We start from the raw sequence: 23,627 nt of genomic DNA, 5'->3' as shown, positions 1-23,627 counted from the left end.
CAGTGTTCTTTTAACGCTTGTTCTTAGTTAGCTTCTTCCACTGTCCCCTGCTGACCAGGGAACAGAAATATTCTCTACTAAAATGGATTGCCTTAGATGCTGTGGAGTCTCCATCATCAGAGGTTTGAAAAACAGGTTAGACAAACATCAAAGGAGTAGCTTAGGTGATCCTGACTTTTGAGATTCTGCATAGAGCTGTTCCCTGTAATCCAAATATACACTGGCTGCAACGTTCCCTTCTCAAGGAGGTGACATATAGCTTTTTCTAGGACACAACTAAGTGCATCAGAGATCTAACCCAGTATGTGCTTTCTGTTTCATGTTATTACAATTTTTAATATTGGTGAATTGCGCAGCTAACAAAGTACAAAAGCACTGCTTCAATTAAAAAGATTGAGGTTTTATTAAGGTGCCCAGTTGTGTAATCACACCAAAGAAAGAGGTAAGCAACTCCTAGTCAACAGAAAAAGCTGGCAATAGGAGAAGGGAAATACATTGTTCATATGGCAATGAGTGACTGAAGAGTCATGCATGTTAAAATGACAGGTAGAAATATACAGTGTATGTTAATGGCTCATTGATTTGCAGTGTCAAGGAGTACAGGTCATGAGTGCAAACCTAGCTCTGTTGACTTCCAAGCTCAAAATGCTCAAGTGTTTTCCCCCCAACTCTCTTCCATTTGCACTCTGCTAGGTCTCACATTCTATCCTTTCCAAGACAACCAGACCATAAAGTACACAAGACAAGTGTTTGGATGAGTCCAGTGAGACAAAGCGCAGACTACAGGACCTCAAAACATCTTCTGTACAAACTAGCATGGAGCACTTGAGAATGCCTTTACCACAGGGCACAGCACTTTCTTAGAAAGAAACCAACAAACGCTTCATAAACCATTCTTCCTGCACCTGTAATAACCTTATACCATTTTCTGCTCTCTACAATAAAAATAACCGGATAGGGCAGAAAAATCAACTGTGGTTCTCTACTCTGTGACAATTCAGTTTATGAGCTAAAGAAGTTGAACTCAGTATTGCACAGAACCCATCACAGAACATTCATTCCAATAAGATTCATGCTGCTATCCCAGAGCAGCAATAAACGCCAACTGCATCCCTGCAGCAAGGCAACCGGGCAACCGCGCTCTGCAGTGTGCTGTAGTTCCTACCTCACCCAAGCTAGAGGACAAAACAGAGCGTACTGGCTCTCTTCCAGCTGCAAAACAGGCAGGACAATGGGAGTACACCCATATCTCACCCTCTTACCTGCAGAACTTAGCCCAGCTGCAGAATTGTTTTAAAAGACTCACGAGCTGGGAACAATGCCCAGATCCCTGTGGTTTATGCACGGCTAATCTCAGACTACGTCTTGCTCCCACTACAGCAGATTGTACAGAAGCAGAATCAGTACACTACAGTACAATTAGGGTCTCTAGTTAGCTTTAAAGGACTTAAGGCCAGGTAAGATCCCAGAGCCCTGTAATTCTCAGAGGTTAACACTCTAAAGTCCTCACTTTGGAAATAGGAATACTTTGACATCAGGCATGCAGTTTTTCCCTCTTTGGCTTATTTTTTTTCTTTTCATGGCAAATGATACAGTCATCATATTTTAGATATAAGATGAGGCATTTACTTTGATTTCTGAGAGAAGCACTTCTCAGAAAAGAATGTTTCAGAAGAGAAAAAGAACATCTTACTCTGCACATAAACCTACATAATGAAACTTCATATACATTTAACCCTTCTTTCCCCTTTTTCAAGAGTAATTCAACTTTTAAGTGTGATTCAACAAGCACAGGGAATTTTAGAAATCATTTTACATTATCGCAAACATCTTGAAAAGCTGGACATTCCTGGGCTGCAAGTGGACTCGGTCAGTTTTGATCCCTGGTTTAATGAGTAGGACCATTACAGAGAATCAGCACAGTCTTAGTTAAGTACGAGGTGGAAAGAGCAATTATTCAAACACCCATCTATTCAGTGTAGCTAATCACTAGTGCTATACGTCATCCAGTTGGCCACCACTGCTTTGTCAGTTAAGTCTTTGACACTCAGATTTCCAAAAATGAGGTTAGTGGCCTTAGTAAAAAGAAGCTAATAACTTTTGTCAGCAAGTTTGTAGGATGCTCTTGACAGTGATAAGTAATATTGCAAGAAGAAAAAAAGCAGCAGAGCCAAGTCTAAGCCAACATGTAGCTACCAAGCAGCACAAAACACTAGAGCAGATTGCTACTGGAATATTCTTGAATCTGTTTTCAAGACGGATAGGTAAATTGTGTGTCTCGTGTGGAAGACTAAGGAAGCTTCTCCAGCTCACTTCTTTCTCATGAAAAAGACAACCTCAGAAGTGCTGCTTGTGAACTGCAGTTCAGTTGCTGACTATCTGCATTGCACCAGTGGTCACACAAGCACAGTGCTACAGCTTACCCCTCCTTTTGGGAAGTGGGCTATGATCACATCTCACAGCAGACTTAAGGGATTTCATGTCCCTAACTGTAATTGCAGAGCAGAGTTACTTTTACCTAGGAATGAAGTTATGTCAACATTCCTTTCTCTATAGGATGGTATAGTTTTCACCAGCTAGTTGAAGCTAGACTGATGCTTCTCATGCCAAGCAGAAAGATACTCTTTCCCCAAAGTTACTAAAGTCACAGATCTGTTGACTACCTACCATGAATGGTATTCCAGTTTTGGCTCCACACCACAGGAACAGCCTTCAATACCTTTATATGTTCTTTAAAATTTGCAGAGTGAGTGCCATCGTCTCAGGGTTCTTAGTGCTCGCTGTTAGTAATACAAAACTACATTGTGAAAGAGCATCACAGCAAGGCTGTAACACCAGTTCAGTTAGTATAGTCAAATCCCTGCTTCTCGGAAAGCATGAGATACCCCACGCTCAAGGTCAAGAGTGACAAAACATTTGAAGTGCATTTTCACTTTTATTTCAAAACTTTAGACAAGTTACTTTAGTATATAAATTTGATTTTTTCCTTTTACAGAATATAAAGATAATTCCCTCATTACTTCAGTATAAAGTGTTTTACAAGCTTGAAGACAATTGCATAAGTGTTTCTCACACAGGATATCAGAAATAAAGCAGTCTTTCTACAGACATTCAGACAGGTGACTACCTCAAAAACAGCATAGCAGTTTAGTCAAATACAAGTGAACACGTGACACTACAATTGTGAAAGTTCAAGTAAGGCCAAGTCAGTAAACATTGTTAAGTCATTGCAAATAATAGTGGAAAGGTTTGTGAGATGTTGCAAGGGGTGGATGGTCTCATAGTATAATACTCTTAAATGAAGGATTCAGAGCGAGTTAGCTAGAAGACAAGTGAGTTCTTAAATGCTATAAAGCATATGCAAAGACCAAGCAGTGTACTGGTGTTACTGGAGACTTCGTGCCTGTTCATCTTCAGCATGCTAAGACAAACTATAACCTCTTAAAACCAAGCCTAAGAACCACTAATGTTTAAGAAGAGAGTTTTAGAATTCAAGTATGTCTTATTTTGGATGGTGTGTAGTTTTTGTCTATTACTTCATCTTGTAAGAACATGTGAAGACAGCGCTCGTTCTGTGCCAGTGGGTGGCCTGCAACCCTGGAGAGGAAAAAAACAAGCATTAGTGTGAACCAATCGAGCCTACTTGCAGCTAGCCAGGAGACTGAGGTTTTGTATCAGTAACCTATTGTTCTGCACTTAGGCATGAATCCCACCTTCAGTTCACTGCTGGCAACTAGAATGATGTCTAGCAGCAAGATTCGTCATGCTCCCCCAGATGAAGTTAGTCCATAGGAACTGTGAGCTACCTCTGATCATTTGGAAGCATGTTATGTCATCATCTATCACCTGCAATTGATGGGACTATCCAAGTGCCATCCTAACATTAGGAAATCTGGAGTTAAGGAAGGCAAATGGATTTTTTTTTACAGGTCTTGACACCTGTGCCACAGGACCCTCTTCTAAAGGTTGCTTATCCACTCAGTTCTCATCCCACTGAACAGCAGTTCACCCTGGCAGAGCTGAAGCCTCGCTCCACCAGGGGGTGCGAAGGCCTTCTGAAGGCTCCAGCACTGCTCCGGGCAGTGACTCCACTCCGTCAGTGCTCCTCTCCTGTAGGGAAGCCAGAGGGTTCTGTTCACTGCATGTGCCTTAGCTATCAAACACAGGAGACAGAGCTCGTCTGCTCTAGGAGAGACCAGTATCTGTACTGTAGGTTTTGTTTCACACATAAACTGAGACACCATCCTTTTAACAGGAAAGGGGGTGAAATTGAATTAGGAGACACTCCCAAAATTGGAACTAAACCACAAGGTATCGCATTCAAACCCTTAAAATACCATGCAGACTCTTGTGTTGGTAAAAATCCAAGGGAATCAGATACCTGAAAGTTGATCATGAACATGAAATTTATGAACATGAGAACGTAAAGCAGTTTGGTTTAAAAAAGCTACATCCAGTTTGGTCAATCAAGAGAGACTTCTGACTTCAAGAGAAAAAGACCCCCATCCTCCCTAGGGCTGCTTGTGTCAGCCTTATGGCCTCCATATCTGTCAGAACATTTCTACTCTTAACGAAGTGATCTAGTTGAACACATGTAATACACAGTAAGCTCCAGTGGCTCACCACCAGTACTTCCAAGAACTTTTGTGCATCTTCTCCAAATTTATCTATCAGTGTTTATTTCACCACAGGACATATTCACTTGTCATTGAGGGTGATCTGTAATGAGGAAGCTAAGCTCTCCTATTCAGTACTGATGATTATTTCAAGTGCAGTTATAAAATTTATCAATCTTGTTGGTTCTAGTAAACGGCCAGCAGTCTTAAGCACTAGTTCACAAGGATGATAGTCTAGAATAACTAGTTAGAGTTTCTTACCCTCATCAGACTGAAGTTGCTGGCCTTGAACTTCAAGGGAAAGATATATAGGAGAGGATGATGAGGAAGCAGCATATTTCTTCTCCCTTTCAGGAAGGCTTGGAAATTGGTGGCTGAATTGCAAGACTAGATCTGATCCCAGATTCAACTGGAATACCTTGCTCTGCATTGACTTTCCCTCAATATTTTTCACAAAGATGACCCTTACAGGTAGCAGCTGCTACTTCAAGAATTTTCATGTATCTCAAAGTCAGGTTCAGGCAGACAACAATGTTGAGACACAGCCATCCCTTGAATGTCATTGTATGTAGTACTGATGGTGGTGCCAGCAAGTTGGCCCAAGACAGTTGACTCAAATAAGGTGTACTGTCTTGATTTAGATTTTACATCTAGAGAGGCAAAGCTTCTCAATAACATCCATCTCAACGCTCCTGGATATCAAGAACTGGCATTGGTGCACTAAGATTTTTTTTTGTTACAGTGATATAAATTATCTGAGGAACTCTAGTTCTAGAAGCAAAGACCAGCACTGAGAGTGCAATAATGTAAATGTACTATGCAAATGACCTTCAAGTGTAATTTACTAGTACCCAGAGTACTTGGTAGAAGCCTTAAGGCTTCTATGTGGTTCAAATCTTTAGTAATATTTGTTTACTGAGTTGGTCAAGCCATTAGAATAAACTGATGAGGATGAATAGTTACGAGTTGTGCCTGAAAAGTCCTATTTCAGCTGTACTCAAGTCTGCCACTACATCAACAGCTACATTAACAATCTGCTTTTATGTTTCAAAGGAGGAAAAATTAACCAAGAAGTTTTACACTTCCACAAAATCAATTTATTACTTGCTGTAGGACTGAACAAGTGATGCCCATAAACTGATCACTACATTTCTGTCAGCTATACTGAGTTTTTCAGAGAGTCAAGGTAAGATGACTGTTTCAGCTGCTTCAGAACACAAACAGCCCTCTTGCACACATATTGCTAGGCTTGGCATACAAAAGTTTGCACTTCTTCACCATTTAAGATAGAGTCCCAAGCCTGCATCAACAAAAGTTGTACTTTACAGTCATGACTGCCTTGATTTTACAGCATTAAAAAAACCAAACAAGTTCCATTTCACTACTGGATAGCAGCCTTGGAAGTTCATCTGCTTGTCTTTGAACAGCACAAAGAGCAGTCTGAAGCATTTTACCTGCTCAGAATCATTATCAATACCTCTAAATTGAGCTACCAAGCAACTATGTGAAGAAAAACTGAAGAGATTTCATATGGTCACACTTACTTGCACAAAACAGAGAGTTTTAGTAAACTAGTCGCAGCTCCAAGACACGTGCCTGAACTGACTAGCAGTAACTGACAAGTACATTCTCTTAAGTTCTTGTGTAACTCACAGGCATGCTCTGTTAAACAGCATAACTGTTGAACAAGATTAGAATGCTAGGGGAACTGACAAGCTTGAACTTTTAAAGGGAGCAGTCCCAAATCCAGTTGGTCTGAACAGCGTTGACTCTAGAGACCAAAAGAGCTGATTAACTGACAGCACTCCTTCTTACCCACACCTTGGATCCACATTGTTAAAGAGATTAAACCAGCTACTCAGGTTCATGTACAGACAGCTCTTAGTAGTCTCAGATGGCAGAAACGGAATCACAATACTTTGCTACTATAATTTCTGCTCACCTTTTGAAAGGTAGTGATAAAACTCAAAGTGTCTATTTCAAACTATGTATGCCTACCTAGAGTAGTGTTTTTACATCTTCAGAAAGATTCTCATGATGATTAGAGAAAATATGCATAATTACACAAGCTGATAATACCTCACATCTGCTATCAAAGTAAACTGCTGTAAGCCCATTGTAAGCTCCATTGTTCATACAGTGGAGGATACCCTTTCAGAAATTATAAAGTAGAACTATTTTGAACACTGTAATTTTAGTAGCAATTTGCATAAATTAACAACAACACTAACAGTCATTTCAGCTGTTCAGGTAAGCATTAAGATATCCAAACTAAACACTGGATGAGCAATGTTAGTATGTCCTACTGCAAGATTATGTGAAAGTTAATATTCTGAACCTAGTGCAGTTACCAGAGTTAGAGGATTAGTAGCTTTAATGCAATTTTCCAGAGCAGAGCTCTGGGTTTGTCTCTAGATAACTAGAGCCAACACTTACTTGTTTATGAACTGTTCAAGAGCCTGCTTCCTTTCCTCTATAAAGGAATCATCAAATATACCATCATCTCCTCGGAAGGGAAGCTGGCGGAGAAGTGCTTTTCCTGGTAGAGGTGGTACCACAACCTGAAAGATTTACAGAAGTGTCCTTAAGTGCAGCCTATAAGCAAGTTCATACACCTGTTCCACCTCTTCCTCCTAGAGGACTCAACTCATCAATCACATCCCTAATAAAGTAATAAAACATGAGCAGAGAAGACCAGTATCTGTCCAAAGAGGTAAGATGAATTCAAGTAGTTTAACTCTGAATTAACTTGAAACCATTAAAACAGCCTCTGGCATTGTAAAACTGAGGTTTGACAAAAAGACTGACACACTGGTTTATTTCTGGACATTTTCAACCACAGTATCTGCTCCATATGATATATGCTTTATAACATGGCAATAACATTTCAGCATCGTTACTCTCTGTATGAAGACTCGTATTTACCTTTCACTTTACTCACCTTGCTTTCTCTTTCTAGTTCATTCCTTAGCCATTCAAAGTCACTATATCTTCTTCTGACTGTAGATTCTTTCAATTTGAAAATAGGTAGATTTGTCTGAAAACAAAAACACAAGCTGTTGATTAGAGAGATTAGAAGTTTTGATAACCAGAAGAACCAAGCTGTTAAGTTACACATTACTTCTGTTTAGGCAACAACAACAGTATTGAGAAACACTCAAGACACAGAAATATAAATAAAGCTCTAAGCTACATGAGTAAGCTGTACCTCAAACTGTGTAACTGTGAGCCTCATTTATATGGCATCCTTATCACTGGTATTTTGTCATCTATCACCTAGCAGAATATCTGATTTGCTGGCCACTTGAGATAGTTCTAAGGTTGCACAAGCAACTCTGTCAGGAGCTGGATCCCCAATATGTACAAAATTGGAGGTGGGGAGGGAAGGGGGAAGAAAGTCTTCTTAATCCACACAGGTTTCTCCTATTGCATTGAAGAGTGTGCTTCAGATACCAGCATAGGACATGAACCAAGCATTCTGTACTTTTCTATTCCCTGATAAATCATGGCCTCCAACATCTTTAGAAGCAAAATCAGTAAGTCCTACAGTGAATCCATCTAGGACAGATGAAGATTTGATAGCACAAGCTGCCAAGTTTGGTAGTTCCAAAGAAGCCAACGAGGCTGAGATGCAATACAACATTCAGTGCTGAAGAGATCAGACTATTTGACTACAAAGTTAAACTAAGTAGAGCATGATTACGGACATTAGGGAGAACTTTGCTGAACAAGGCTAGGAGCCAGCACCCAACTCTAACACCCTTGAAAGAGACATCAAATGGAGCAAGGTTTTAATGCTGCACAAGACCATGTTACATATACAAGCACCCTGATACAAGTCCTTACACTAACTTGTGAGAGAGCCTGTATTACTTCTGTTCATTCTTGGGTGCAGTGTAATCCCACTGTTGCAATCCAACTTGCACGTTATTTTAAAAGTAGACATTGGGAGAGTCCTCTCTTAATGACAGCCCCAGAATGAAAAGTTCCAAGACCGTATTCTGAAATTTAGTGTCATCAGCAAACTGGCTAGAACATTACAAAAACATTCCTAGGAGTTATGACCTCCTAAAAGTAAGACCATGTGGCTGTAATTGCCATGCACAACCAGAAGCAACAAAATAAAGCCTACTGTTGTCAGACTGCATATTCACTAATAGTCTTAGTATGACTTTAAAGAGTCTTGAGGAGCACCCTTGGAAGCTGATGTTCACATGGGACCAGAGTTACCCCCAGTCTTCCTATTGACAGATGCACAGTAGTCATTCTCTGCTAGTGCCTTTTACCTTTTACTTTTTGTTGTTTTATTTTTTTATCTCGTAAGCCATCTCACTCAGGATCTGATCACAGTTTGAGTGGATATCCCTACACAATAACTTTCATAGGATGTTATGCTTAAGCTATCACTGGGCAATAATTTTGGCTGCTCAAAACAGGTTTAATTGCAGCTTTAATTCCTGCACTAGGCAGACCTGTCACTATGGGTTGTTGTATTGCTGCCAGCCAATAACAAGTTTCCGGCTGTCACAGTTCAAAAGTACTTGAGAAGTTGGTTGTGCACTTTCACATTATGCAAGTCAGTCCACAATTTACAAGTGATAAAGTACAGAACAGTATTTTATTATGCAATGTTATTGATAAATGTTTAAAAGTATTCAAGCTCTCTTTCACAGGTAAAATATTGTTGATCGGGCAAGACACTAACAATAAAATTGCACTTAAGACTTATGTCAGAAGTCAGGATTTATATATAAACACTCTTGTCTTGAGGGTAAGAATACTCTACTCAAGAGTGAATATAGGTCTCCCAGAGTACATGAAGGAGATTCCCTGGAGTTAAGTACTGAAATATTTTCCTCTGCTTTCAGCTATTGGCTTTTTAACCAAATTCACCCTTACACATTACATCAACTCTTTGTCAGTGTTTCAGGTAGAAAAAGTCCTTTACAATATTTAACAAATATGTTCTCACCTGCAGAAAATACTCCTTTCTCCTCTCAAGTTACTTACAGAGGGATTAGGACTGGATAAAAGCAACTAAAAAACAGTGAGTTCCCAGGTCTTCAGGAACTCTTTTCATGCTTCTAGGCATGAAGTCTATAAAGTTAATCTCTAAATAACATATCAGGCTTACAGGTACAGTGTGGTGGTAAAAGTGCCAATTGAGCTCACTTTACCTTCTACACTCCCTTTTGAACTTTTGAAATGCTAGCCCAGCTAGCAAGTTGGAGGAAAGGACAGAGTCCTTTGTTTTCCTTTGAAGTTGAAAAATCTTCTCCAATCTTGATCATAAGCACTGGAAATGTTCAGACTGAAAAGTATGTCAAAAGGCATTCATTAAATTAAGTGTCTTACAAGTCACATTTTGACAACTATATGCTAAAGTACATATTCCCTGTCCTCTGGATATGAAATAGAGCTATCATGTTTAGGATCTATTTAAAAAAGCAATTTGAGAGTCCTGTTTTATACTGCTTAACCCACTTACATCTTAGGTCCCCATTTTTAACTCACGCTATATTCACACCTGAAGTTACTATATGGGCCTTTCTCACTAAGGATTATTGCCCTTCAGTAGGAAGGGTTTTTGCATGTACTATTGCCTCCATCTACCATGGAGAGATAGTTTTCATTAAGCAAAGACAGCTCCTGAGGCATGGGCTATCAATGGACAAGAATTTGGTAGAAGGAGACAATCCTGAAGTGTCAACAGAAACTTAAAGTGTCACTTCAAGACCATGCAGGATATCAAAAATGTTATGCTCTGCTTCACATTTTATGTTGAGAGCTATCCTTGTTTAGTCACTAAGGTGCCAATAGCTATTCAGAGCACTGCTAGTGCTTTGTTTGCCTGCTAGAACAGAGACAAGAGTAAGGCACAAAACTTGAAGTCAGCCTAACTTTATTTTTACAAGCATTTCTGCCCATGCTCATTCAGCATTATAGTGTTGGCTTTTTGGCCTGCTGACCTGCAAAGTCTACTATCATGAAACTCATGACCCAGTTTGGCACAGCCCCTGGAGCACAGCTCATTCCTCTGATAAATTCAGCAGAATTACAGCAGCAGTTGCTTCTTCTGCAGTGTAATAATCATATCATTTGGGGAAAAAAAAATTCAACAACTTCCTAGTCCAAAATCACGTCTCTTAGCAGTTTGAACGCAAGCCCTCAACCTGAAAGGATTATGCATCACCCAAGATATTAGACAACCAAAAGTCACTAGTCACAATCGCAGATAAAGCACCACTGCAGAAGGACCAATAAACCAGCTCTGCAGAAATCGCACACAGTCCAAAATCCTAAGCCACAGAAAGACGATAAGATGAGACAGATTCTGTGTAGCACTGCCTCTGTATTAGACTACATGTAGACACCATTAGGCTTTCTCTGACTACTGTCAAACTAACAGTCTGTATTCTGCTGGAGGAGTTAATGGCCAAGTCAGCACTGCAATAAATATTGTCAAAATGGGTGCCAAGTTACATTACATAGTTAGACAACTGATGACAAAGACAGACCCCTAAGTCACTCCTACATTTTTCCACTTAGACGCCAAAAAGTTTATACAGCCATTTGGCTAGTGCTCAACAAACTAGTAGTGAGAAGCACTGATTGCTTGCTAATAGACTTTAGGGCAAAACCTGTATTCACAGTGAGCATGTTTCTTCAGCTACATTTATGTTATTATAACATATTCAACTTCGAGTTCAATTCCAAGCTCAGGAGGCTCCCAATTCACCTCAGAAGCAAATGACAGTCCTAGGACAGCAGCTTGGATAACCAGGTAACAGTCTTCTAGCTGTTGCTACAGTCAATTTCCAAGCTATAGACAGTTAGAAGTCTAGAAATTGTTTCTATATACAAGTGAGGAGACTTTCACAAACAAAATGCAAATAATTTGAGTACTAGTCAATACTGTCCATCCAGTTTCAGAGACACAGTTCTCCAATGTAGCCATTCCTGTATAAAAGTTACCTTAAATGCAGGAGGAAAACTAGAGTATTTTAAATACATTTAAATTCTAAGTATTTTCAAGTGTTCTGTTATCTAGACTAGATTAATTTATCTAGGGAGTATACAAAGTCTTGTAAATAACTAGACTTGCTCCTATAAATTTGTTTCCAGACATAAATCAAATGCAAATAGCATTTGGATTTCTTCAAAGAGCATGCTGACACTCCATAAGACTGTCTGTATGTCACTGCGGTCCAGTCCATCTCCAAATAGCAGAAACTCCATAGCTGTAGTTGTTAGCATAGTTTGAGGTAAATTTGATTAATTTCCTCATCTGCCAACATAACACACACCAGCAGCACTGCATTGCCCATGTCTCCCGCTCCTAACAGACCAAGAATAAAGCTTCTCTGTTGCCACAGCACTTACTTTGATGTCATCTTTTCAAGTAGCTTATGGTAGCCTTGCAAGAACTCTATTTCCATTAAAATAGAGCAAAAGAAAGCACACAGCTCACTTTTGATAGAAGCTTGTGGCTTTGACTCTCAGAAGCTAAATTCAAGCATCTTACTGTCTCTTCATACAAGCTGTAATCTTTGTCAAGAGACTACACCCTTTGACTACATTTACAGTCAGTCAAAGGGAGCTCTGAGGTATTACAGTAAATAGCATTCAGGCTGGATAAAAAAGTATTATGATTTTCTTAACACAAGAGCCTGCTGTCCTTTAGTGCAAGAAACTGGCTTCAGCAGCCCACTGTTATTGCAGAAACCTTGCCAGTGGTTTGTTGCCTTCCTGACTCAACATAAGCAGCTACCTCTCTATTTCCTACAATTACAAAAAGCAAGAAAGAAGGAAAACATGCTCTAAACTTCAGTTTCTGGAAGTTTAGATTTTTGCTGGGTACCTTACTGAAGGAAAGCTTCTTTCCCACTGCAAAATGTCAGACAAGACATTGTTATTTTTCTAAGTTTCAGTCCTTTTGCCTAAACCTTTCCTTTTCTCCACTAGGTGTCCAGATCTACTGAAGGTACATTATATTAAAAAAAATATAAAGTTAATAGAACACTGAAAAATCTGACCATATGTACACTTAAGTTTTAAACAATGCTGACTTCAACTATACCAAGAACTATAGAGCTTCCCACCACGCAGTACTGACATACAGAGCTAGGATGTTTTCCACCTTAAAAACAAGGCAGTAAAATCCTAATAGCCATGCAAGAGGGACTATCACTCTTTAGACAAGAGTTAACCTTTACCAAGTCCAGTGCCTTGAGTTCAGAGTTGCTCTCTGAAAATGAGCATAGGGATGTCTAGTTTTTGCCAAAAAGCATCTATCATCACCTGATCAAGTTCAACAACATCAATTCAAACAACTGAATTATGGTGAGCTGTGGTCAAAAGGCTCAAAGCAGGGTAAGTCAAGAAAAACAGATTATTTAGTGATTCTTTATTCTTCAGGTTCCATGCTCAGAAGCCAAAGGTAAAAACAGGAGTTGACTTTAAGAAGGACTCAGGCAATGAATTTTATAACACCCAAACAGAATTAGTAATTCTAAATAATTATTTCACGGGGTTAGCAAGCCAAAGCCTCTTTTGAAATATCAAATACTCATTTGAAAGAGAAGGGATTGCTGCTTTTACACAACTGCAAGGTATAACAGCCATATGCTCTGATTTGGCCTACTATAATGTTCCCATTCATTCCTCACTGAGAATGACTGAAGTGGGATCATATTAAGTTGACACTTTAGCATCACTAGCTGATATCTGTCAGCTACAGTCAAACAGGGATGAAAAAAATTCAGTGAATTGCTGTAACTGATTATTTTTTATCAGGAACAAAAGCTTTACTGTGCTTTGTGAGCTAGAGACAGTCCGGTATCCCTATACTTCAAACATGCAAGAAAAAGGAGGTAAGCAACTAGTATAGAACAGATCTGTTAAGTAGCAGAAATTTCTCTTCATATTTCCAGTTTTACTGGAGCAGTAACATTCACATTCTTAAGTAGCCACTAAAAGCTGCAGAAAGGCTTCTAACTCCTGCTCATTAATTTGTAGCATATCCTAATGCTTAGAGGGTGCTGCAGCTTAGGCCCATGGAAATAACCTTGGAAGCTTTTTTTCCATGTATAGAGGTGACTTTAAACCATTTAATGTACAGCTTCATTTTGTTCTGGATTTTAGAGTAAAGTTGCTATACATGAGTTAATAGTTACACTTTCAAGATGGGCTTTGCGGCCAATACAAACTATACTGTCATATGGGAGAACCTTCTGGGGCATAACAGAAGTTTTGAAATGGATTCTCAAGAAATAGCCACAGAAGGAACACTTCATGGACCCGTTTTCAGTTGGTAAAACACTTGTTTTAATACTTTGACTAGAAGGTTAGGGCTTCTTCATCCTTTTTACATTAAAAGTTACAGCAACAATAGCAACTTCAGACCCCTCACTCAGTGCTATAGCCTCACAGGGCGTTTGGATTATGTACTTGGTTAAATAGCCTCCAGTAGCGCAACTGGCATTGCATTACCAAGTGAAAAAACTTTAAATAAAATACTTCCCTTACTGTTAGAAGACATAAACGATGCAGCACAGATTTATTACCCCAGATGAAAAGCAGCAGAGACTTGACTGCTCTAAAGTTCAAGCTTACACTTTTTCAGCAAGCCATCTAAAAATAAACATGATCAAAACTCTCTGGCATCACATGCCTACCTGGATCACAGCCATCTGTCCTACAAAGATAAGCCATTTTCCCATTTGATTTGGTCTATTCCACACTGTACTAGAGTGTAATCTTAATACATGACAATCAAGATCCACACTGTGTGTGCTGAGATAAAAGGACTCCAAGTCACTAATAGGAAGCACTGTTCAGAGACTTGGTTATTTTATTTACACAGTAACACAGAGCAATGCAAAACTAGTTCCGTACCTTTGGACCAGGCTCTTGAACCTAGTTTAATCACAAGCCTCTACAGAAAAAACAGCTGCTCAAAGCAAATACAGCAATAGACTTGTAAATCAACTCTCCTTGCTTTGGAAGTTTCTTTCATCCAAGCCATTCCACTTCTCTGTCTCCCTAGTCAGTGTCCTTGGAAGTTCTTAGCCCTCCAGCTATCCTTTTCTGAACTACTGCTTGAAGGAGCAGTTAATGTTTGTAAATGTGCAGTATCTGGGCTGTAGAACAGAAAAACAAAGTCACCTGAATCACTGCATTTTTATTCTTTTAAGAGGAGTCTGAAAATATCTAACTGGTAGCAGTGTCTAGAAAAGGGCATTAAAAGCATAATTTACTCCAGTTAGAGAAGACTTGCAGTGTTATGTAAGATTTCCAGTAGTAAAGAAATAAAGAATTACTGCAGATTATGCATCCCTAAACACATCCACACTGAGTCAGTGTTTAGTCATTACTCCACCACAAGCTTCAGCTGTGAAACTCTACAGTGCTGAAGTCAACTACATCAAAGGCAGATTTGATTCTTCTCATGGTGGGGGAATCTGCATCTTCAAACCCTGCCAAACACATGAAGGACAGGAGATTTGGAACCGTTCAAGGACAGACCATTTCAAAGACACATTCATCAGATAAAGAGCACTACTTTGCAACATATGGCATAAGACAAGTGCTTTCTGAGCAACTTATACTTTCAGTTCATTTACTGTCTTACTCTGATTTGATCACAACAGTGAGACTCAAATCAGTCACTCAATTCAGACTACTATAAATATGCTGAAATGCAAATATTTTATCCAAGCTAAGTCTTGAAAAAACGGGTTAAGAGAAGAACAGACTTTCAAAAGTGTCTCAAGTTCAGCAGTACTTGGATATACTTCCCCAATCCTTTGAAACCAATACTATTCTTAACACTACAGGCACTTCACAGCCTGTGGGTTCATTTCCTTCCCCACACTGGACCTACAGAGTCAAGTACCTCTGCGGGTCTGCAGAAGTCTTTCTGCAGGAGATACAGGAAAGGTGACTGCTACCTTAAAGAGCATTGGTGCCACTCAAGTGATCCATTTCACAACATCTGAAAGCACAGCAGCAAGACAGTACCTTTCTACACCTTAAGACAAGCCACTGCACTAGAGAACCTCGAAAAGCTAAGGTACACCTTAGTGCTGAGTTCAATAATACTGATTAGAGGCAACAGGCCATTGAACACTAAAGAACAGAACTAAGAAGACAAAGGCTTTTAGTTTGACTTTGGTTTGACCAAAAAAAAAATTCTTTAACTACTTGGACTAATAGCTCCTGTAACAGCTGTTTTGTTTGAGTTCTGTCAGTTTGAATACCAACGACTTCCCTGCAAGTTCTCACTAACCATAAACAGATAATTTAATCTTTTAGTCTAGGTGACAAACCCAACCAAAATGGGCAGCACAGAAGCCACTTTTACTTCTACAGAAACAATAACAGATGAAATAGCATTAACAAAGGGATATTTCCCCACATGTAGCAAGTTCCTGGATACCCATATGCTCTGTTGACAGTATTCTAACCAATGTGTTTATCTCCTATGGCACTGCCGCTACAGTGGGTGTATGGGTCTGATGTGTGTCACCAGTTGCTGGATCAGAGTTAGCATGTAAAGCTTAAGTCTTGTCTCCTTAACGGATTTAACAGCTGAAGCTATTGCAGAGAATCTGTTGAGCAAAGACCTTCTTTTTGACCCACTTATCAAGAAAACTATGTCTCAACTACAGCAGAAGACAAATGATACCTGGAACTGGATTGAGGACTAAAGACATGATGTAGGACAATAATATGACAACTGCCATTTGTTCTGCGTTTGTTTCCTGGAATTCAGGGAGAGGACTGACTTATAGCCCATAAATAGTAACAGGTATTTGCATGCCCTCATTGAAGAGTGTTGACATGCACAAGCCCACCCTGACAAGGTTTAACAAGTAGGAGGGAACAACTAGTAAAGACTTATGAGAAACAGCATGAAAGAGTATTTACACTGAGAACTTACCTGTTGATGCACACCTTTCCTTAAGAGGTAAGGGCAGTGAAGTAGTTTGCAGTATTACTTTAGCAGGCATTCTAGTTCATAATGTTCGTTTTAAACACTGTCACCATACTGTGATCATTTAGATAACTTTAGATGAGATGAGTACTTTATCAAGTTTATTTCACTAGAAAAAGCACTTGGAACTTTATACCCTACTGCATTATCTCCGTTTTGGCTCACCCTAAGCCATCACACACAAAGGACACTTTAGAATGGTACAAACTCACTGCCTAATTCTACTGATGGAAAATAAATTCTCAAGTACCCCATCAAAAACACGACCCACTCAGATTTGCCATTTCAGCACTGCCAGGATGGCATTTTCTATCACTTACCATTTCTGAGCAAGACATTTGACTGTTATTGCTGGGCTGCACTGTGGTGGCACACTGCCACATTGTATGCCTTACAGTGGTTGCTACAGTGGAAAGCTTTCTGTCATCACCTTGTTCAGCTTGCCAAGAACAGACTGTTATTTAACGTAAGTTCAGGCTCAGAAAGTCAATACTTTGGCCAAGCATCCATCTGTGAAGTAAGCTGCCCAGCTAGAAGTGCTGTATAGGGTCTACCTGCAGCAATCCTCTTAAGAGACCTTAAATCCTTGTCAAAGCACCATGCATTTACCACAATTCACAGCAACCCTTCACAAAGACATTTGCTGTGAAAAACCTTCCTAAGTACCAAAATATTATTGACTTGCTTATGCAGTTGTGTACTGTTGAGGAGTCTACCCAAAACTTCAGAGTTTCCCATTAGGCTTTCCAACTTCCACCAGAAACTGATGAGTACAGCAACAGAAGAACTTAAGCATGAGGTTGTTCCACTTGTTGCTTCAGCTACACTACCAGTAGAAAGCTTGCCACTACAAGCTTTGGGGAAACTCTGCAGTATTTCACACATGTACTTTTTGCAAGATACTCGTTAACAAATATCAGTTCAAGAGTCTGCTAGCAAGCTCAGTCTTTCAAACAAAAAGAAAAAAAGAGTTAAGCTTTTAGATTCAGACAAAGATAGAATTACGCTTGGACAGAGCTTGTAAACACCGCGACAATGGTACAAGTCTACTTGCCTCAACAAAAACTTGAATCTCAGTGTCCTCTCTCACAATATTTCTGGCTTAGCGTGATCTCCAGCCATAACATGAAGCTGCTTTCTCCAGAATCTGGCAGCAGTTAAGCCTTCCATTTCTGCACACTTAGCATTTTAACGTTGGTGTTAGTTGAAGATACAACTTTCCAGACACGACACAGGTAACTCACACCATCTCAGGTTTCTTCTATTGCCACTACCAGCACTGCTGGGGTAAACTGTCAATGTCAGCTGCTACTTTCTTACTTTCTATGACCACAAGCATTTGTCAAAGACAGAGGCTAGCTGGTGGCTGTCTGCCACACTCCAAGAAGCAGCTTATAGTACTAGGCCTTGCATATTAGCAATATGGTCCGTGTTCTGCTGAGAAGCAGTTAATTGATACAAGTGTAGACAGTGAACATAATTCTGCATGTCTTGTATTAGCTGCTCTGTAGCCTTCCAGGAGACAGAGACATAATATTCAATTTTACAGCTCATGATAGCTATGAGCTACATGTACAGCACTATGTGTACACCAGTGCACAACTGGAAAGGGAATGATCATGTATTATAAGAGACAGTCCTGTACACAGGCATGCACAGATGCAAGCAAGGAGGATGCAAGCAAGGAGGGTGGAGGACACAATGTTTACATAGTAGTCAGACTGGGAGGAAGAACAGAGGAAGGTCACAGCACTATCACAGCGTTATGTTTGTCCAAATCACTTCTTGGTCTTCATTACAACAGGAATCCAGAATTTTCTACCCCAAACAGCAGATAGGCTAAAACTAATCTGTCTCAAAACCTGTTTTTTCTGCTTTCCTTTCCGATGAAGAACTTCAGTTGAGGATTTTAAAAAAATTATTATTTTTTTTAAATCACAGGAAATTTGTTCTCATTCCCAAGGCCATATCATGGTTAAGTCCCTTTTGTACCATCTTCCCTGGATCCAACAATTCCAAATGCTCAGTCTCATGGAAAGAAACGTCATCAGGAACTTAAGGTGCAAATACTTTCCAGCAAGGCAGAATTACATCTTTCTGCTAAGTGGACTGTTAGTGTTCTGATAAGGTCAGTGTAATGCAACACAAGTCTGCAAGTTCTAGTTTGTCCTCAAACAGAGGCCAAACACAGGCTACAAGAGTGTTAGCTTATTCTCCCTGCCCCACTGACACATCCTGAAACACAAGAATGGCTACTGAACATGACAATTTATAAGCATCTGAAATAAAATATCCTTCCTAGTAGCTTTAGATCTCAGCTGATTTTGCTTTTTTAAGTAAGGTTATATTAAGTTGGGAACTTAGACCTTTAAAACCAGAAAACCCACACAAGGTTAAGTCTTGTTTAAAGAATTTTAGTGACCAAGGCAGCAGCCCTCAGCTGAAGGCCTCCCTGCTCTGAAGGCATATGTAAAACCTCATATTTCAGAGAATGTGTGCAGGGAGTCAGTGAAGCTTTCCCCTTTATTACTGATTGTAATAACTGACCTGTTTCGATCAGATTTAACAGAGTAAAGCGATACAAGGCAGTAGACTCAACCACAAACAAACAAACAAACAAAATTATAAGAGGTCATCTTTCTCAACCCAACTTATCCCTGGCAACGTAGACCAAAAAGGGTTCCCTACCTCAAGTTCCTACCAGCCACAAGCAAGAACTATGTTGTAGATATTGCATTTTGTTTGTCCATTGCTCTGGGCTCTGTTTATAAAAGACCAGGGAACACAGTAATGACTTCACATAGTTTTTCTCAAGTAATGACTTCACATAGCTTTTCCCAAGCTCGAGACTATTAGCCTTTGGGGCAAGTCAGTGCACACGGCCCTTCCAGCTAGGAAGGAGTCTAGTGCTACTAAGAAAAAGTATTTGATAGCAGCACATAGCAAGAAACAGCCTAATTTATCAGGCACTAAAATTTTATTTCAGGTACAAAAGAAACCAGGAAGCCCTGCCCCATACACATGTACCTTATCACTTCAGCTGGCTTTGATCTAGCACATGTGCCCACTAAACTTATTTACACATTCTCTACGTATCTTTTGAGACCATTGGAATCCTGAACTTGAACTCCTTCTCAGGCTAGATCCACCCATATTACTCCACCTCAGACAGCTCAGAGTTTGCCCTCCTCTATTTACCTGAAGACAGACAAGCAATCGCTCACAGTACGTGGTATTTCAGTCTAAGGACAACCTGTGCACAGCAGAGCCGAGAGAGCAGTTGTCCTGTGGTTATCTGAACCGAGCTGCATCGCCTTAGCTCCCAGTAGCCCGTCATAGAGTTAGGAGCCCCAGGCCGAGGATGGAGAGTCCACTGCGGCTCTGCCACCGCCCCCCCCAGCGCCGCTCCTGCAGCAGGCGCGACACGGGTCCTGAAGGACACGGCGGAGGGAGCCCGTCACCGCCCCCGGCCAGCCCCGGGTGACAGGAGGGCCCGACACCGCCACCCCCGCGACCGGGCCGGGGCTGCCTCACCTTGACGCGGATCTCGTAGGTGGTGAAGCGGCCGCGGCCCACCCCCACGGTCTGCGGGTTGCCCACGTCGATCTCCAGGAAGTTGCTGGGCGGCCCGTAGGCGTCGTTCAGGTTCTGGGGCTTGCTGATCAGCCGTCGGGTGTCCGCGATCGTCTCGGCCATGGCGGAGCGGGCGCCTTTCCCACCCTGAGCGATAGACCGAGCCGCGAACACCGCCCGCCCGCCCCGCGCCCAGCTGACTGCCCGGCAACGCGCACCCGCACCCACGGCCCGCGCGCAAGGCACTCTGGGCAGTGTAGTCCTCAGGAGCCGCGCCTCTCGCTAACGTCCGTCGGAACCTCCCGCCTTCTGAACTACAGATCCCGGCGGGCGCTGGAGGCAAGACGCGCTGACCGGGGGAGCTGGTTTGTCGGGCCCGCCCGCTCGTCGGGCGCGAGTGGTCGGGCGCGGGCCGTGGGGCTGAGGGGAGCGGGCGCAGCTTCCCCGCCTTGGGGGGGGGAGGGGACTGCGTAGGAAATGCAATATGGGCAACGTGTTAGGCATAAGGAATCAGGTAGGTGCAAACGTAGGCTGCAGGAGATGCTCACCAAAAGCTTTGTGTTGAAAACAAAGTCTTAAGTTACAGACCCAAGCTGCAATCAAGGTGACAGCGTTGTCTGTAGTAGCCTTAAATCTTTTAAGACTTACTGCATTTTTACAAGGGATACACATTTAATAATAAAACCAACGGGCCCAGATTTTATATCCTCATAGCTTACAAAGGCTAAGAGTTTGTTCCCATTTCATTCATAAAGAGTAGGAAAGGAAAACTGTGTTTACAGAATAATTAAAAATTTTAAAAAAGTATTTTAATAACTCGAGAGAGAAAAGAAGAAAGAGAATGAGAGAAAGGCAGAAACGAAGCTGATAGACTTGTTCCCTTCCGTGACATAAGGTCTTTATTTCTTCAGTATCTGATCAGGCAGGTGGTGTGTTACAATAAAAGAAATGTTGCCCAAAGTAGTGAAATGTTTACCCTCTTGATGCACCCAGAACATCAGTGAACAGAAATTGTATTAATCTGCCAATATTTCAAATTACTCCACCATCTTGAAGGGCTTCCAGAATTTTTTACTATCTGTTAACAGTAACCTTCCAGTGATTACATACATATATAATTTTCCTCCCTTCCTTCCTGCCTGCCTGCCTGCCTTCCGAAAGAGTTCTAGTGATGCTCATTACTATCCAGGTAGAATGAGACTGTAGTCTAGCAAAAAAAAACCCAACAACAAAAAACTAGTGATATTTTTTCCAAAAATCTGTGTAGGCAGCAGGTAAAATGGCAAGCTGCCCACAGATCACATTCAAGAGACTCAAAGTTAACATCTGGCAAGTTTAGTTAGCAGTTATCTAGGTTAATAAAAAGATAATCAGAAAGCGGAGATGAACTCAAGATACAAAAATAGCCCATCACCATAACCAGTATGCCGTAGGTGGTTTGCTTGGTAACTTTTCTGTGAATTTCCTTGTCATCACTCCTTGATTAGTTCTCCCCCTTACAGTGCACTTTCCTTACTTCCTTTCTTTCCACTAATAGCTACCAACTATTCACTTTATAATTATAAACAGAAATTAAGCTGACAAGAGTTTTACGAAGTGGGAGTGAAAGGGAGCCTTACCTGAATTATACTTGCTATTAAACCGGTCTTGCAGCAAGGCAAGAAAAAACTCATTAATTCTACTGAGATCACATATACGTGCATCTGGATAAGCTTTTGTTTGTTACACAACCTATCCTGCCACATCTGACTGAAAATGTGACAATGCAGCAGAGCGCTGGTGTTGTCTTTACTGTAATACATTGTCTGCCTCCTGGCCAAGCCTTGTTTCATTATCTGTTCCAAAGCAACAAAAAGATATCCAGTACCGTACATTTGGAAGGTTGCTGAATCTGTGATGAATCCGTAATTTGTTCTCATGCTGGGTAGATACTAAGAGTGAGACCTAAGTTAAATTCTTTTCTCACAGCATACCATCTGAGCACTACTATTCTGTCTACTTCTAACGGGGATAACTGGCAGCGGAGAGCCATGTGGAGGCAAGCTACAGGGAGCAACTGTTATAGTGCCCATGTGTCAACAGCATTGGTATATAAAGGGGTTGCAGTGATTTGAAGAGGTCTCCCATTTCTGTTTTTTTTCCCACTGAGGTCATATACAAATCCTCTGATGTGGGAGACAAAGGGGAAGATGCCCTGCTTTATGACTAGCCTCCCCCTTACATCAACTGAAAGCATGCATACCACACTGACTAATGAGGCAAGGAGAAGGAATGAAGGTGGGGAAAAGCAGAGTTTTGTGATCCTCCTTGTTTTCTTCCAATCCTCAGAAAGTGCATTTGTTTATTTTGTAACATGTTTCGGATGTTTTTTGTGATCATGAGACTGGTCTTAAGCTCTCTGTAGTTGTTTCTTCTTGCTAGAAAGGTTCTTCTCTCAGGGTGAAAGTGAGCATAAATTCAGAAAAGAAAGTTTTAATTCTTTCTGACATGAACTTTGCACCAGATTTCAAATCTGGAGGGAGAGAGGTCAGCTGTGTTTGTAGGTCCAAAGATTAGATGCAAGAAACCAAGCATTTATATACTCACAGATTTGTTACTACACATTGTTTATTCAACTATGACACAGAGATTTTCTGGCAGAACATTAATATGGATACCATAGTCTCATAGCATGAACCCATACGAGCAGTTGTGAATGGATGACTACTTCTTGAATTTTGTAAAGTAATACCTCTCCAGTAGTTTTTTGTTTGTTTCTTTGGTTTTTTTAAAGAAAAAGGCACATTTAATTGGAAAGGAAACCAAATCTCTCCGTTATCCAGTTAGGACTCTTCAGCATTTCTGACAAGTGCCTAGGTTAACACATTTTAAGCATCACAGGCATATTTTGTCTTGTGGGGAATGCTGACTCAGGATAAGGCAAAACTCACAGGGCATTGAACTAATTGTGCAATGCCTTATGTGGAAAAATTACTTCCTGATCCCTGCTGTAGCTGCCAGTGCTTTGAAACATGGTGTTTGAATATCTGCATTGTGTACTTGCCTGCCAGATAATAATATTAAGCTTTTAAATATAATTTGTGATATCCGCATTTATATATATACATATATACATACATTGTGAACTCCTGTTCTGAGAGACGCTAAGTAGTGCCTGTGTAGCTGAAAGACTGTGCCGTGAATTTCTAACACATTGAGATGTTTGAGGTATTAGAAGTAAGCTATAAACAGAGAGTGAAAATGGCTGTAAGTCCATAATTTTGGGAATATTTATGCAGATTTATTAACCTGAGGCTTTATAAGCAATGTAGATTATTAGCAACATATTTGATTGACTCAGAATAGATGAGGTTAATATCAAGTTTACCCTAAAGTGTTTTGACATAATCCCAGGAAAATGACTTTTGATGGAAACTGTGTTGATGAAAACTAGCCACAAA

General features: G+C 40.6%; 1 protein-coding gene across 3 annotated transcripts; it reads right to left on the bottom strand.

Annotated features, from left to right (window-relative positions):
* Positions 1-379: 379 nt before the first annotated feature.
* Positions 380-20,399, bottom strand: SNX3 (sorting nexin 3). 3 transcript variants are annotated; one of them, XM_027693772.1, is made up of 4 exons: positions 20,149-20,398; positions 7,558-7,653; positions 7,053-7,177; positions 380-3,597 (listed from the first exon to the last, which is right to left on the bottom strand). In XM_027693772.1, exons 1-4 carry the CDS (start codon positions 20,308-20,310, stop codon positions 3,492-3,494), a joined length of 489 nt encoding a protein of 162 aa, XP_027549573.1. In that variant the 5' UTR covers positions 20,311-20,398; the 3' UTR covers positions 380-3,491. The 3 variants fall into 3 exon arrangements, with proteins under 3 accessions (XP_027549573.1, XP_027549595.1, XP_027549584.1); XM_027693783.1 differs by lacking the exon at positions 380-3,597 and adding an exon at positions 5,691-5,916 and having other exon boundaries at positions 20,149-20,399; XM_027693794.1 differs by lacking the exon at positions 7,053-7,177 and having other exon boundaries at positions 20,149-20,399.
* Between the last annotated feature and the right edge of the window lie 3,228 nt (positions 20,400-23,627).

This window comes from Neopelma chrysocephalum, unplaced genomic scaffold (assembly GCF_003984885.1).
Source record: "Neopelma chrysocephalum unplaced genomic scaffold, ASM398488v2 Primary Assembly neopelma1_23, whole genome shotgun sequence".
In the NCBI taxonomy this organism is placed as follows: domain Eukaryota; kingdom Metazoa; phylum Chordata; class Aves; order Passeriformes; family Pipridae; genus Neopelma; species Neopelma chrysocephalum.
This window is presented reverse-complemented; position numbering and strand designations above follow the sequence as displayed.

Bases quoted from the DNA above. Each gene is read 5' to 3' on its own strand.
- SNX3 (XM_027693772.1), bottom strand. From the start codon at position 20,310: ATGGCCGAGACGATCGCGGACACCCGACGGCTGATCAGCAAGCCCCAG. The intron at 7,654-20,148 runs GTGAGGCAGCCC...TTTTGTTTTCAG, and splicing joins CCTACGAGATCCGCGTCAAG to ACAAATCTACCTATTTTCAA. The intron at 7,178-7,557 runs GTGAGTAAAGTG...TAAATCTTTCAG, and splicing joins AACTAGAAAGAGAAAGCAAG to GTTGTGGTACCACCTCTACC.